General features: G+C 39.0%; 1 protein-coding gene across 2 annotated transcripts in view; it reads right to left on the bottom strand.

Moving 5' to 3' along the window:
• Nucleotides 1-681: 681 nt before the first annotated feature.
• LOC106876493 (peptide chain release factor 1-like, mitochondrial) overlaps nt 682-14,344 on the bottom strand; it is a 20,242-nt gene continuing 6,579 nt past the window's right edge. For both annotated transcript variants that reach the window (XM_014925066.2, XM_014925059.2), the window contains exons 2-8: nt 13,285-13,927; nt 12,314-12,402; nt 11,528-11,711; nt 9,049-9,212; nt 5,741-5,858; nt 4,595-4,670; nt 682-3,917 (exon numbers count right to left, since the gene is read on the bottom strand). In XM_014925066.2, coding sequence (XP_014780552.1) covers nt 3,638-3,917; nt 4,595-4,670; nt 5,741-5,858; nt 9,049-9,212; nt 11,528-11,711; nt 12,314-12,402; nt 13,285-13,747 — 1,374 coding nt within the window. In that variant the 5' untranslated portion in view covers nt 13,748-13,927 and the 3' untranslated portion in view covers nt 682-3,637. The remainder of the gene's footprint in view (nt 3,918-4,594; nt 4,671-5,740; nt 5,859-9,048; nt 9,213-11,527; nt 11,712-12,313; nt 12,403-13,284; nt 13,928-14,344) is intronic.

Here is a 14,344-nt window from a genome sequence, read left to right as displayed (position 1 = left end):
TTATAAACCTTGGGTTTAGGATTTAGCATTACAATTTATGATTTGAGTTAATATTAAAGTTAGAAGCGCCCATGGGTTGGACGATTTGACTGAGGACTGGTGAATCAGATGGCTACACCAGGCTCCAATCTGATTTGGCAGAGTTTCTACAGCTGGATGCCCTTCCTAACACCAACCACTCCGAGAGTGTAGTGGGTGCTTTTACATGTCACCGGCACGAGGCCAGTCAAGAGGTACTGGCAACAGCCACGCTCGAAATGGTGTATTTTACGTGCCACCTGCACAGGAGCCAGTCCAGCGGTACTGGCAACAAACTCACTCGAATGTCTTTTCATGTGCCAGGAAGGCGACGTTGGTAACAATCACGCTCAAATGGTGTTATTTATGTGCCCCCGGCACAGAAGCCAGACAGCTGGTGCTCTGGCAACGATCACGCTCGGACGGTGCTCTTAGTGATTTACTGGTACAGGTGCCATCACGATTTAATGGAATTTATTTTCTGAAAGAAGTAACGAAACTGCATCTCTACTAAGTTGTTATTGTTTTTATGTTCCACTCATAATTTTATAATTTCCTCACAGAGAAGCTTATAAAGTAATTTATTGGTAAACCATTTCCCATTTTTATATGCTTCCTAGAATAAATAAAAATTATTATCATAAAAAAAAAACAAAGGCAAAATAAAACAGGAATTTGTTGATTATTTTTAAGAATAATGCTTTTACATGACAATTAATTTTCAGTGTTTCATTTCTTGCCAGTTTTAAAATTAATTATTGGTTCAGTGACCCTCCCAAGATGCTTCAGAATTTTGTTTTCTACTTTACAGTTTGAAAAATAACAAAATTAATATGATTAATATTTAGGTAGTAAATGAGTAGAATACTTAGTAATGGACAAAATGATTTGCATCATTTGTTCCAACTCTTTATGTTCTGGGTTCAAATAACATTGTGGTCACTTTGTTGTCTTTGTGCCAAAATTAGAATTATTATAGTGATTGTTAGAACTGTGTGTTGGCTGATTCAGCAGAGTATCAGACAGAAAGTCCTTTGCATTCTTTGACATTTTGAGTTCAAATCCTACTGATACCAACTTTGCCTTTCACCTTTCAGGGGTTGATAAAATAAAATATTAATCCTAGGTGTAGGAGTGGCTGTGTGGTAAGTAGCTTGCTTACAAACTACATGGTTCCGGGTTCAGTCCCACTGCATGGCACCTTGGGCAAGTGTCTTCTACTATTGCCTCAGGCCGAACAAAGCCATTTGAGTGGATTTGGTAGACGGAAACTGAAAAGAAGCCCATCGTATATATATGTGTGTGTGTATATATATATATGTATGTGTGTGTATATGTTTGTGTGTCTGTGTTTGTCCCCCACAACATTGCTTGACAACCGATGCTGGTGTGTTTATGTCCCCGTAACTTAGTGGTTCAGCAAACGAGACCGATAGAATAAGTACTAGGCTTACAAAGAATAAGTCCTGGGGTCGATTTGCTCGACTAAAGGCGGTGCTCCAGCATGGCCACAGTCAAATGACTGAAACAAGTAAAAGAGTAACCATTGATGTTGATTTAATGGACTTTTGACTTTTCTCCTTCCTCAAGATGTGGGCCTTGTGCCTATCTTAGCAATCATTATTATAATTATGGCTAGGGCACAGATTGGAAGAATCATTAGCTTGTTGGACATGAAACTGAATAGTTTTCTGGCTCTTTACATTCTGAGTTCAAATCCTTTTAAGATCAACTTTATCTTTCATTTTTTTTTTTTTGGTACCAATAAAATAAAGAACCAGTCAAGTAGTGGATACTGATGTAATTGACAAACCTCCTCTCCTCACACTGTACTTAAATTAGAAACAATCATAACTATAACTGTAGTTGAAAGAACTGTTAGAGAATGATAGAGAAGTGCAAAGAATTAGTGATGAAGAACAATAGATTAGAGAGTTGGCTACTCAGATAATTAGAAAAAATATTGCAACCAATGTACTAGAAGTGGGAAAAGTACACAATCATTTTTTTTTGTAATGAAATTAGAAGTTGCATTATCAGAGTAAGATATATGTTGTTAAACAAAAGGGTGCAAAAGCTATCCAATAGACTGGGGTGGAAGAAATGTGATGTGTTAATAAAGCCACGATTATGTCTTTGATAGAACATGATAAGTATGTGCTGTTGCCTTCCAGGAAGGTGCATACGGTTTATCTAGCAGCATTTAACCTGACTGTTTGAGAGTACAGGTAGACCAGAGATGGTAGACTTTAGTCCTACCCTAACAATTTGTTATGCCCCTTATCAAAAAACACAGAGAATTGTGAAAAACCATTTTAACAGCTGAAATTTGGTTAACAATGAGAGGAACAGATTGCTTTGATTTGGACGAATTTCTATTTGAGGTTCAGACTAGTTTCTCTCTCTCTTCACATATGTCCATTGCAACTGGAAACAAACAGGACCAATTTCAGTTGTGTTATGCAAAAACGAGACAAATATCAACAATTTTCAGTTCATAACTGAAAAGACATCATATACTGGTTCAATTAATTATGCATTTCCCTTGTAAATTTGTGATTTGCAGCAATGTCATATGGCAAATCCCTTAACCCACTGAGTCATTAGGGCATCACACAAAAGTTAATCTACAAGAAGTGTATCCTGAGAAAATCAGCCTACTGGAAACTACTCTTTGAGTTTTTTTTTCCACAGATGCAGTTTAACAGGATAATAATGTCTGTGGATTTAATAATCCAAACAGATTTACTAAGTTTTTTTTTTTTTTAATGATTTTTAAATTGAATGAGCATGGGATTGCACCTAGAAAGTCACCCTCTGATACACAAGTTGACAATTTGCTTATTAAGTTTTTACAGTATTTCTACTGCTTAGAGAGGCATATAATTCCTACTCTGCATTATTTATTTACAATTAAGTGAACTAGACAGTTTGAAGGTTAATGTCTTGGCTAGTACTGATACCATAAGAATCACATAGACACATATTGGATGAGTTTCTTGTATGATTGTCACCAACCAAGTTTCAATCACAAGACATTGTTCAACCCAAGGCCACAGTAAAAGACACTTACCCAAGATGCTATACAATGAAATCATAACCCAAACCCTTGTAGTTGTACAGTAAACTTCTTAAGCACATGGCTATGCATGCATCTAAATGAGTAAAGACCCCCTTCAGTCATGAATGACTATGAGATTGTACCTAGAAAGTTCCCCTCCAAGGCACAAGTCCAGGCAAGGTTGTTTATGGAAGACCAACAATCACTCATGCATACCAGTCTCCCCTCTCAATGCCACCAATGTTATCTTAGGGAAAGGAAAAGGCTGATACAGCTTGGCACCAGTGACGTTGCAACTCATTTCTACAGATGAGTGAACTGGAACAACGTGAAATAGAGTGTTTTGCTCAACAACACAACACACAACTTGGTCTGGAAATTGAAGTCACTACCTCATGATTGTGAGCCTAATGCTCTAACCACTAAGCCATGTGCTTTCAGCATGCACCTAATAATCTAACATAAGGCAAGGATTGAATTTTAATGCATTTATAAAATAACTTACTAATAACATGAATCAAAAATATGATTTCTGATCAAAAAAAGGGATTGTTTTTTTCATGTTTTTTGCATAGATAGCGAAAACTCTTCTAATTTCTGGTGCAAACAGCCCTCTCTTTCTTGATAGAGTAAATTCACTAATAAATTGTCCAAAATTTGTCCATTTGTGAAAAACTGTGATAAATTATGTATGTTATATGAAAGTCGATGGTCAGTTATTCGGTCCTGGTTGAAATTATATGTTCGGATCTTCTCAGATCGACCAGCCATTCCGATTTGTGTTTTACGATTGGATTGGATCTCTTGTTCCTGTTGTTGTAACTGTTTTTGGTATAACCTGCAAGTAACAAATAAAATCAACAAGAGTAAAACAGGATCAGCTAAAGTTTTGAACTCTTAACAAATGCAGTGATATGTTTTTTTTCCCTAAACACATCATCGTTTAACGTCCACTTTCCATGCTAGCATGGGTTGGACGATTTGACTGAGGACTGGTGGAGCCCGAAGGCTACACCAGGCTCCAATCTGATTTGGCAGAGTTTCTACAGCTGGATGCCTTTCCTAAAGCCAACCACTCCGAGAGTGTAGTAGGTGCTTTTACGTGCCACCGGCACGAAGGCCAGTCAGGTGGTACTGGCAACGGCCACACTCAAAATGGTGTATTTTATGTGCCACCCGCACAAGAGCCAGTCCAGGGGCACTGGCAACAATCTCGCTCGAAAGTCCTTACACATGCTGCGGGCACAAGTGCCAGAAAGGCGACGCTGGGCACAGGTGCCATCCCGATTTCGTTTTCGCTTGTCCCAATAAGTCTTCGCAAACTGAGTTTCGTGTCCAATGAAGGAGACGACGTTGGCATGGGTGCCAGTCGTCAAATTTAGTTCGATTTCGATTCACTTGCCTCAACATAGATAAAGAAAAAGAATATAAGGAATTGAGTAAGGGAGGAGTATTTTATCTTCTGTCAAACACTTAAAGTAAAATGAAATAATTGAAGAATTAATGATCACTTACTTTGTCTGTAATAATTTCATTGCAATTTCTTTATTCTTCATCTGCGACCGCTCCTGTTGGCTTTCTGCTGCCATTCCTGTAGATTAAAGTAAGAAACTAAAGAGTGTATGAAGTTAAAGTACATTATAAAAGGATGCATTTCTATAAGTAGACTAAAATAATAGGGCTAAAATACACCATAATAACAGTATGAAGTACCAGAGTACATTACAAAATGACAGCATGAGAAAAAAATAGTATGCTTATATTACAAAAATTACAGTGTGAACTACTACTACTACTACTACCACAACCACTACTACTACTACTATTATTACTATAGTGGTATATAAGGCTGAAATATGCAGTACAACAGTTCACTAGTACTACAGTACATTACAACAATAGTATCTTAGTACAATATTGTAATGCTTCACATAGGAGAGGAGCATCACTCCATCATAGGAGACTTGTGAGCATTGAAAAGGGAGAGGAGAAATTTCCCCGTTTAACAAAAATCAAGATGGTCCACAAGTTTTTAAACTTGTCCATCACCACAGCAAAGAAAGAAGAATTATATCAACTGGTGATCTATATACATTCAAAACATAGCAAAATGTAGCCTTTTGCTTCAGGGCCAGGAAATACTTCAGCTTCAACCAGTTACTAACTGTCTACAAAGCTTAACTGACAAGTGCATTGGAAAAATTACTTCCACATCTTGGGCTGCACCTAAAAGAAAGCCATTTGACTGATTTGGATGGTGTCGTCACCAATACGCCTCAACCTTTGGCCCTGAGATATGATGAGTCTTCACCCTGCATCTACTACAATGGCTTCTATTCACCAGAGCTAGCTGGTCAGGTTCTACCTCCATTCAAGTCTTTTCTCCTCTTATCATGCATATTGCATCTTCACACCAAATACACTCACCACCAATCTTTTCTCTCAAGAGCACAATATCTTATGAAATACCCACCTTTCCTAAACTTTTCTTGCAGTTGATTAAGAAGAAACTCAACCAATCAATTCCACCATATAAACATGAGAAAATGGATGTGTAAATTAATTTTTTAATTTTCCTGTTGTAAAAAAAAAATGTCTTCTTTGCTTAGTCTCAAGAGATTATTATAATATTACTTTGGGAAAGTTAGTGTTGTTATTTACCAGTTGGGACATGAACAATCCGTACAGCACTGTCTGTTGTATTGACATGTTGTCCTCCACTACCGCTAGCACGACATGTTGTTATCTGTAGGTCCTTAGGATTCAAGGCAATATCAATCTGAAAATAAATGAATGATACAAATAACTAATTATACAAACACAAAAACACACAAACATGTAATGTATGGGCAAGCTGTGGACTTATTATACAAAAACCTTGTGGAAACGCCCATACCAATGACCAGGGGGACACCCCTGCCAGACAACGGTGCCAAGTAGAGCTCTTCTCCATCTTAAATTTATTTTACCATTGTGATGCTCAGAATAGGTTTTATAAATGTCAGGGGTCTTGGGTTGCCTTGGAAACAAGGTCACCTTTTAAATGACCTGAGATCCCTTAGTGTAGATGTTGCAGCCATTAATGAATCCAGACTATATGACCCATGGGACCTTATCACCTTTTGCAGTGGGTACAAAATTTTTCTATCTCCATATCAGCTAGGAAGGGGTGGTGGTTGTACTGTTGTACTTTTCCAGAACAGTCTGGATTTGAAAATAAAGGCAGTCTTCCTGGATCCAGAATGTAAGTTGGTAGTCCTAGATGTGAACAGCAGTGATGGCGGTGTTTTCAGACTGGTGGCTGCCTATGCTCCAACAGAGGCAGGGCAGTCTGATTACTTCAAGCGTCTGGAGGTTTTCCTGGGAATGTCTCAGACTTTGGTATTAGTAGGGGATTGGAACGCTGTCTTAGATGGACGTTTCGGGGTATCTGATAGAAAAGCGGGGTGCAAAAGCCTCAAAAACCTGCTCAGGCGTTTTCAGTTGTCTGACATGTACCAACTAGATTACCAGAATGTGCCAGGGTGGCTGTGAACAAACCACATTAGGTCATCTAGATTGTATCTAGATAGGGTATTTTGTAGGCCAACGGACAAAGATAGCATAGGGTGTCCACAATTTCACATGATTGGCTACACAGGCCACAAATTTGTGATCTGTACAGTCAACTTAGATAGGCTTCATAGAGAGGGTCCCAGTTACTGGAAGCTGAACACGTCACTACTGGCGTGTCAAGCTTACAGAGACCAGATTAGCAAACTAGTTAAGCAGGTGTCGTCGGGGGCAATTGTCAACAACAACTGGTGGTTTGCTCTTAAAAGGGCAATTAGAGTAGAATCAATTAGGTTTAGCAAGGAATTAGTGGTAGAGAGAAATAGAACAGAGGGAGATTTAGTTAGAAAGTTAGATGAGGCGCTTAGGACAAGCATTGCAACCAATGTGTTGGCAGCGAGGTTGGCTCTCAACCAATTTTTCAACGTCAAACATGAAGGCTGCGTTGTCAGAGCTAAGGCATGTTCACTAAGAGGGGAGGGAATGAAAGCATCATGATGGGCCACATGGTGGAGGCGAAAGTGGCAATAAAGCCACCATTTGGTCTTTGGTGGACCAGAGCAGATGTGTGGTGTTCAAGCCGAAACAGATGTGTGCAGCTTTTCAGCGGTACTTTGCTTTACTGTTTGAGATGAATGGTAGGATGGATAACAGGGCAGACTTTGGTGTGTACCTGGACGGACTGCCACAACTCTCGGTGAGTGAGGCAGATTGCTGTGAAAGGCCGATAACAGCCAGCCGTGGAGGGAATGAAGAGTTGCATGAGAGGTAGATCCGCAGGTTTGGATGGTCTGCTCTACGAGCTTTATACTACGATTCCAGACTCACTTGCAGGCCTCTTAGCAAACGTCTACTGCAACTGGCAGCAGAATGGGAGAATTCTCAATTTTGTCTGTTGAGGGGCATTATAGAACATTTCAGGCTCATCACTCTGCTCAATGCAGAGTTGAAGATTTTGGCCAAGAGGTTAGCACTTGTCATGGACAAGCTGGTTGGTGAGGCTCAAACCAACTAGGAATATTCACAATAACCTCCATCATATGTGCTACATCAATCTAAAGCCTTTGATAGGGTTGACCATCAATACTTGCCAGCCAGTTTCAGTCCAGTTTTCCACAGTTCAATCTCTGCTTTGTACAGCAGCATCTGCTCAGTTGTTCGTGTGAATGATCACCTGTTGGAGTCATTCAGCATCTTATGTTCAGTTTGTCAAGTGTGCCCTCTCTCCTCTCTTCTGTATGTACTGACTCTTGAACCATTACTGTGGAAGTTGGAGGCTTTGAGGTGTGTCCCATGTGATCTAGGATGTGGAAGAGGTGTGTCTACCTCTTCCACAGGTTCCTTCCACAGTTAGGGAGTAGCACTTCTTCACACAGCTGTACTCATCCATACGTAACACATGACCACACCAGCGCAGTCATCTCTCTTGCACACTACATTTGATGCTTCCTATGCCCAACTTTTCTCTCAGGGCGCTTACACTCTGTCATGTATACACACTGACATTACACATCCAGCAGATCATACTAGCTTCATTTCTTTCAAGCCCACGCATGTCCTCAGCAGTCATGGCCCATGTTTCATTGCTGTGTAGCATGGAAGTTTGCACACATGCATCAGACAGTCTACCTTTCATCCTGAGCGAGAGGCCCTTAGTTGCCAGCAGAGGTAGGAGCTCCCTGAACTTTGCCCAGGCTATTCTTATTCTAGCTGCTATATTCTCAGAGCAACCACCCCCACTACAGACTTGGTCGCCAAGGTAGCAAAAGCTATTAACTACTTCTAGTTTCTTCCCCTGGCATATGATGGAATCTGTTTTCTGTACATCTTCAGTGTTTATTGCCCCGGTGCATCTGCCACACAAAAGAACTATTTTCCTGGTTGACCTTCTTCGATATTGCCGCATCTTTTATGTGTCCATTTAACCATCCTTTGATATTGCTGCACCTTTTATATATATATCTCATGATCATCCTTTAATGTCTGCTCTCCATGCTGGCATGGGTTGGACGGTTTAACATGGAGCTGTTCAGATTCCACTGTCTGTTGTAACATGGTTTTCACAGATGGATGCCCTTCCTAATGCTAACCACTTAGCAGAGTGTGCTGGGTACTTTTTACATGCTATCGGCATACACACTCACACAATGGGCTTCTTTCAGTTTCTGTCTAACAAATCAACTCATGAGGCTTTGGTCAGCCTGAGGATACAGTAGAATACATTTACTCATGCCATGCAGTGGGACTGAACCTGAAACCATGTGGAAGCAAACTTCTTACCACACAGCCAGAAAAAAAAAAAGACTTCTATCAATATCCTCACCATGCTTCAGCAGCAGCTACTCTTAAACAGATTTTAGACACTATTGATACATTAGACATATAAAGCATATAACAGTGGTATTTTTTTTCCTTACATCTTTTGGTTGAGGCAATACAGCAACTGTCACTGTGCTTGTATGCACACGTCCTCCTCTCTCTGTTTTGGGAATTCGTTGGACCCGATGGACACCTCCTTCAAACTTCATGTAATTGTAAGCATCATCTCCTGATATCATTGCAGTACCTTTACGTATACCACCTGTAGGGAAATAAATTTATAAATTAGGCATGAATAAAAAGTGGAAATTTTAATGTGTGACCTCTTTCAAACCTCTCCCGAGAAGTTTGAAAGATCAGAAAGTTCCAAACATTCATAAATAAATGCCTCAGACACATCTCAAACATTAGATATCCAGAAACTGTGAGCAGAAAGGCCTCTAGATTAAAGCCAAGTAGGAACTCGTTGGTCAACAGATAGCAAAATATTAGTGAAGGTGGACAGGCCATACATTAAGGACACTATGGGGATATTTGGCAAAGCAAGGATTGAAGAAAAAGAAAGCAGGACACCTAAGGATCATTAGGTAGAGATCAGCAGGAGGATGCTGCTGTTTTGGATACAGTGTATCTGAAAATTAAACAGGGTGGTAACAACTGGAATGCCTTTGATGATAGGTTTACATAATCAGGTTTGACCTGAGGCTAAACAACAACTAGCTGGGAGTTCTGCAGAACAGAAGTCTAACAAAGGATTGCAATGATATTTTGAATAGTGTTAGGGTTAAGGTCAGGGTTTAAGTTGAGGTTAGCATTAAGGATAAGGGTTAAATCCATCAACATCCACAAGCCACATTTTTCATTCCATCTTCAATGAATACTATCTTAAGATCTGGAACACGAAAAGAAGCATTTAAGCTTTCTAAACTATAAGCTATTAAACTTACAGATGACCAATAGAAAAAGTAATGTTAAACATAAGACAAAAGATGAAGTTAAAAGTCTGGGAAATAATAATAATTATTTTTAAAAGAAGCACAAGGGGACAAAAACTAGGATGAGGTAGCAAGCAAGGTGGCTACTCTCACCCAGAAATGGGCCCAGAGGAAGTTATCTCTAAAAGGCTGGGCAGAGGTGGCTAACGCATACATCCTCTCTATCAGATACCATCACCTGACCAACATGCCCTGTCCCAGTTCCCATCTGGTTACACTGGAGAGTAAATGCTTTTGCTTTTTGTGGAAGAGATGTGTTCCCATGTTCAGGCTATCCATCAACTGCCAACACCCACTGCATGGTGGACTGGGCATGCCATGGCTGATAATGTGCAAATATGTGCTGAGGTTACATTTCCAGTGTTTCCTTGACAAATGTGGTCACTGTTTGCCAGTGACCACACCTCTTCTCAATACTGCAACCCAACTCAGTTGAGAGGTCTTATTTTGTGAGTTAGTTAGTGGCCTCACTAGTACAAGCACCATGAAAAAGAAACTAGTACACCTGAGAAGTGGTTGGCATTAGGAAAGGTATCCAATCATAGAATCCATGCCAAAGCAAACATTGGAACTAGCTGCAGACCTCTGTTGCTAGCTCCTGCCAAACCATTTAACCCATACCAGTATGGAAAATGGGCGGTAAAGGGTGATTTTTCCATACATGTTTGACAAGACTTATTTACCTTATTTACTAAGGTATTTTTATTCCTCTGATCATCACATGTCGAAGTCAATGAAACTGCTGATCTACACGACATATTGTTTATGGAAGATATAAATATAACATTGCTACTGCCTAAATCTTGTCAATGTGTGGACATGAAAATAAACACACACACATATATACATACATATATATATATATATATATATATATATATATATATATATATATATATATATATATATATATATATATATATATATATATATGTTCAGTCATTCATTTTCATGAATGTCTTTCTATGCTAGCATGGATGAAATGAGTTATATACAACATTGATCTGTTGTTTGATAGCCAGATGTCCTTCTTGTTAGCATTTATTTTTTTCAAAATCTTTATCTTTTATCTATTTCAGTCATTTGACTGGCCATTCTGGAGCACCACCTTGAAGGGTTTTAGTTCGTTTTTTTCTTAACCCTGGTACTTATTTTATCAGTTTATTTGTGCAGAATTGTTAAGTTACAAGGATGTAAGCACACCAACACCGGCTGTCAAGCAGTGGAGGGGGACAAACACAGACATAAAGACACACACACATAAATATATGTATGTGTATATATATATATATATATATATATATAAAGACAGATAGATACATACCTACATACATACATACACATACAACAGGCTTCCACATAGTTTCTGTTTAGCATTGGTCAGCCTGAGGCTATAGTAGAAGACACATGTTGAAGGTGCCATACATTGGGATGGAACCTGTGACCATGTAGTTTTGAATCAGATTTCAAACATTACAGCTATGCTTGCATGTATACACTGCTACAATAATTCACATGAGAAAGTTAGACATTACATAGAAACAGTAGTACGGAATTTGTTGAGTGGAGTTAATCAACCTACCAATATCACTCCGGTCTTCACTAACCAATGAGAAGTCCCATCCTTTATAATGTGCATAGTTGAAGTACAGCTCGATTATCTCTTTGGCAAATAGCTGTGATTCCTGGCCACCGACTCCAGGAGTGACTTCCACAACTACATCAGAAGCTGAACTGCCTGAACTGAAGCTCAACAAGCTTTTTATCTGTAAGAAAACAGAGAGTCACATAAAAACATGTAGACAACAACAGCTATAACAACTTTCAATAGCTTTCTATTTTTATTGTTACGATAACCCTTTACTTAGTGGTGGTGGTGGTGTGTGTATGGTGGGGTATGTGTGTAAGGATGGAGATCTTGCTTCAACCATTGGATTGCAGCCATGCTGGGGTACTGCCTTAAAGAGTTTTGTAAAGCAAAAGGACTCCAGTACTTATTTCTTTCTAAACCTAGTGCACTAAATTATGGGGATGTAAACAAACTAACACAGGTTGTCAAGCAGTGGTGGGGGGACAAGCATAAACACACACATATTTGTATATATACATGTGTGTGTATATGTGTGCGTGTGTATATACATACATGTGTATATGTGTGTGCATGTATATATATATATATATATATATATATTATGCCAGGCTTCTTTCAGTTGCTGTCTACTAAATCCACTCACAAGGCTTTGGTCAGACTGGGTCTTCGGTAGAAGACACTCGCCCAAGGTGCATGCAGTAGGACAGAATCCAAAACCATGTGGTTGGGAAGCAAACTGTAAAAGCTTTAGTACATTGATATGTGTTTGATAGTTACCTCATCATCAAGTTGCTGAATGATTTCATTGTAGTGAGCAGTCTCACTTTTGACTATTGTTTCAAGGTCTTTGTCTTCTGCAGAAGCATCTAAGAGAAGAATATGACAACAGAAATTAGTGGACAAACTAAATCAACCACATTGGCAGGGAGTCTCTTATAATCACATAATATATCAGCAGATATCAAAAAATGAGAAGGGAGAGAAGTATGTTAATTAGTACAGGTAGATGGATACCATACATTATATACAGCTCGTGATAACTAGGATAAGCTGACTTAATATATTAATGGATTGTTACTTGTAACTGAATGCAGGAAAGCTTCCAGTAATTCTGGACATGTACGAACATTTCAACTCAGATCTTGTTTCCATGCTGGTGGAAGAGTATTGTAGAAAGGGTCAAAAGCTAAGAGGCAAGTCTAGAAAGACAGGAAGATGGAGACCATAGATAACAAAACCAAGCAGCTAGAAAAAAGCTAGAAGTCAGGGGAACTTTGCAACGAGAGAGTCAGAAATTAAGAGGTTTGCCAACATTCCACAGAATGAAATGCTGTACATCACAAGACAATGTGTTGGAGATACTCTTCCTGTCACAATCCTTATTTGGTCTTGCAATTTCAAGTAAAGAGTCCATAACTTGGAGCAGATGTTGATTAGGAATGAAAATATCATGTCATTGTTTAGCTCAGATGGTGACAAGTGATGCCATGGAATGTCAACTCTTATAAACACACACACACACACACAATGGCTTCAGTACAGTTTCCAGCTGCTAAATTCACTCATAAGATATTGACCAGCCTAAAACTATAGTAGAAGTGTTGTACAGTGAGATAGAACCTGAAACTACATGGTTGCAAAGCAAATTTCTTAACTTCACAGTCATAAGAGAGAGAGAGAGAGAGAGAGATGAATGAGCAAATAATAGTTGTTTGAATTATACACAAAAGGGGGAAATTCCTGCTTACCAAGTAAAAGTTCTACAAGTTCTTCCCGTTCCTTCTCTTTTGTAAACATGTCCTCAATTTTCGATGCAACAGGCATTAGCTGTTTGTACCTCTCACTTTCATGATGTGTTATCCCTGTCTCTTCATTCGGTGTCAAATATTGCATCTGAAGATCATTGAATTCCTGCAACAAGCTTTTAATGTAAGCAATGTAAACTTTTCTATCGATTTTATTTTTACCTTGTTGAAATGCCAAGTGGCGAACAAAAGTCCATGATGATAACAATGACAATGGTGATGAAGAGGAAGATGGTGATAGAAATGATGACCAGTATTTAAAGTTAAACAATGTTTGTGTTCGAGGATTTAGCTCAAGCCTGAAATAATGGTGCCAATATCTACCAAGAGTGTGAGTATTCAAACATCTGATTTGATGCAATATATAAATGGGTCTGCAAAGTTTCCAGACATTTTGATGAATCATGTTTAAAAATAGGTATCCACTTTGTCATATGCTTATAAGATTTAAGCGTGCTGTGAGAAATCTATGCACAATGGGTGGTCATCCAAACAGTTATCACCTCATCAAGGATCCACTCAAGTAGAAATTACTGAAACTCTGGAATAAAAGCAGCAGCAACAAAGTTTGATAGACTCTGGTGATCTGTAGTGAAGAAAAAGTACAATAGCATGAGTGAAATATATATAATATGTAATGACATAGGAAACATCCTTAGGTATGCTTTCCGAACAAAGTACTCATCTTTATTTCTTATATGGACTTTATCATGTTATCAAAGGCAGATTAACTACGAAGTTAGTTTTTGTATGTGGCAGATGTTCAGATGCAATAAACACTGTAAACAAACAGGAAACAACTTCTAACTCATTCCAGGAAGAAAAACTAGAGGTAGGCGATAGCTTCCGCTATCTGGGTGACCAAGTTAGTAGTGGGGGTGGGTGCGCTGAAAGTGTAGCTGCTAGAATAAGAATAGCCTGGGCAAAGTTTAGAGCTCTTACCTCTGCTGGCGACAAAGGGACTCTCACTCAGAGTAAAAGGCAGACTGTATGATGCATGTGT

This window comes from Octopus bimaculoides, chromosome 5 (genome assembly GCF_001194135.2).
Source record: "Octopus bimaculoides isolate UCB-OBI-ISO-001 chromosome 5, ASM119413v2, whole genome shotgun sequence".
Taxonomy (NCBI): Eukaryota; Metazoa; Mollusca; class Cephalopoda; order Octopoda; family Octopodidae; genus Octopus; species Octopus bimaculoides.
Note: the sequence above shows the minus strand (reverse complement) of the source record. Positions and strands in the feature narration are given on the sequence as shown.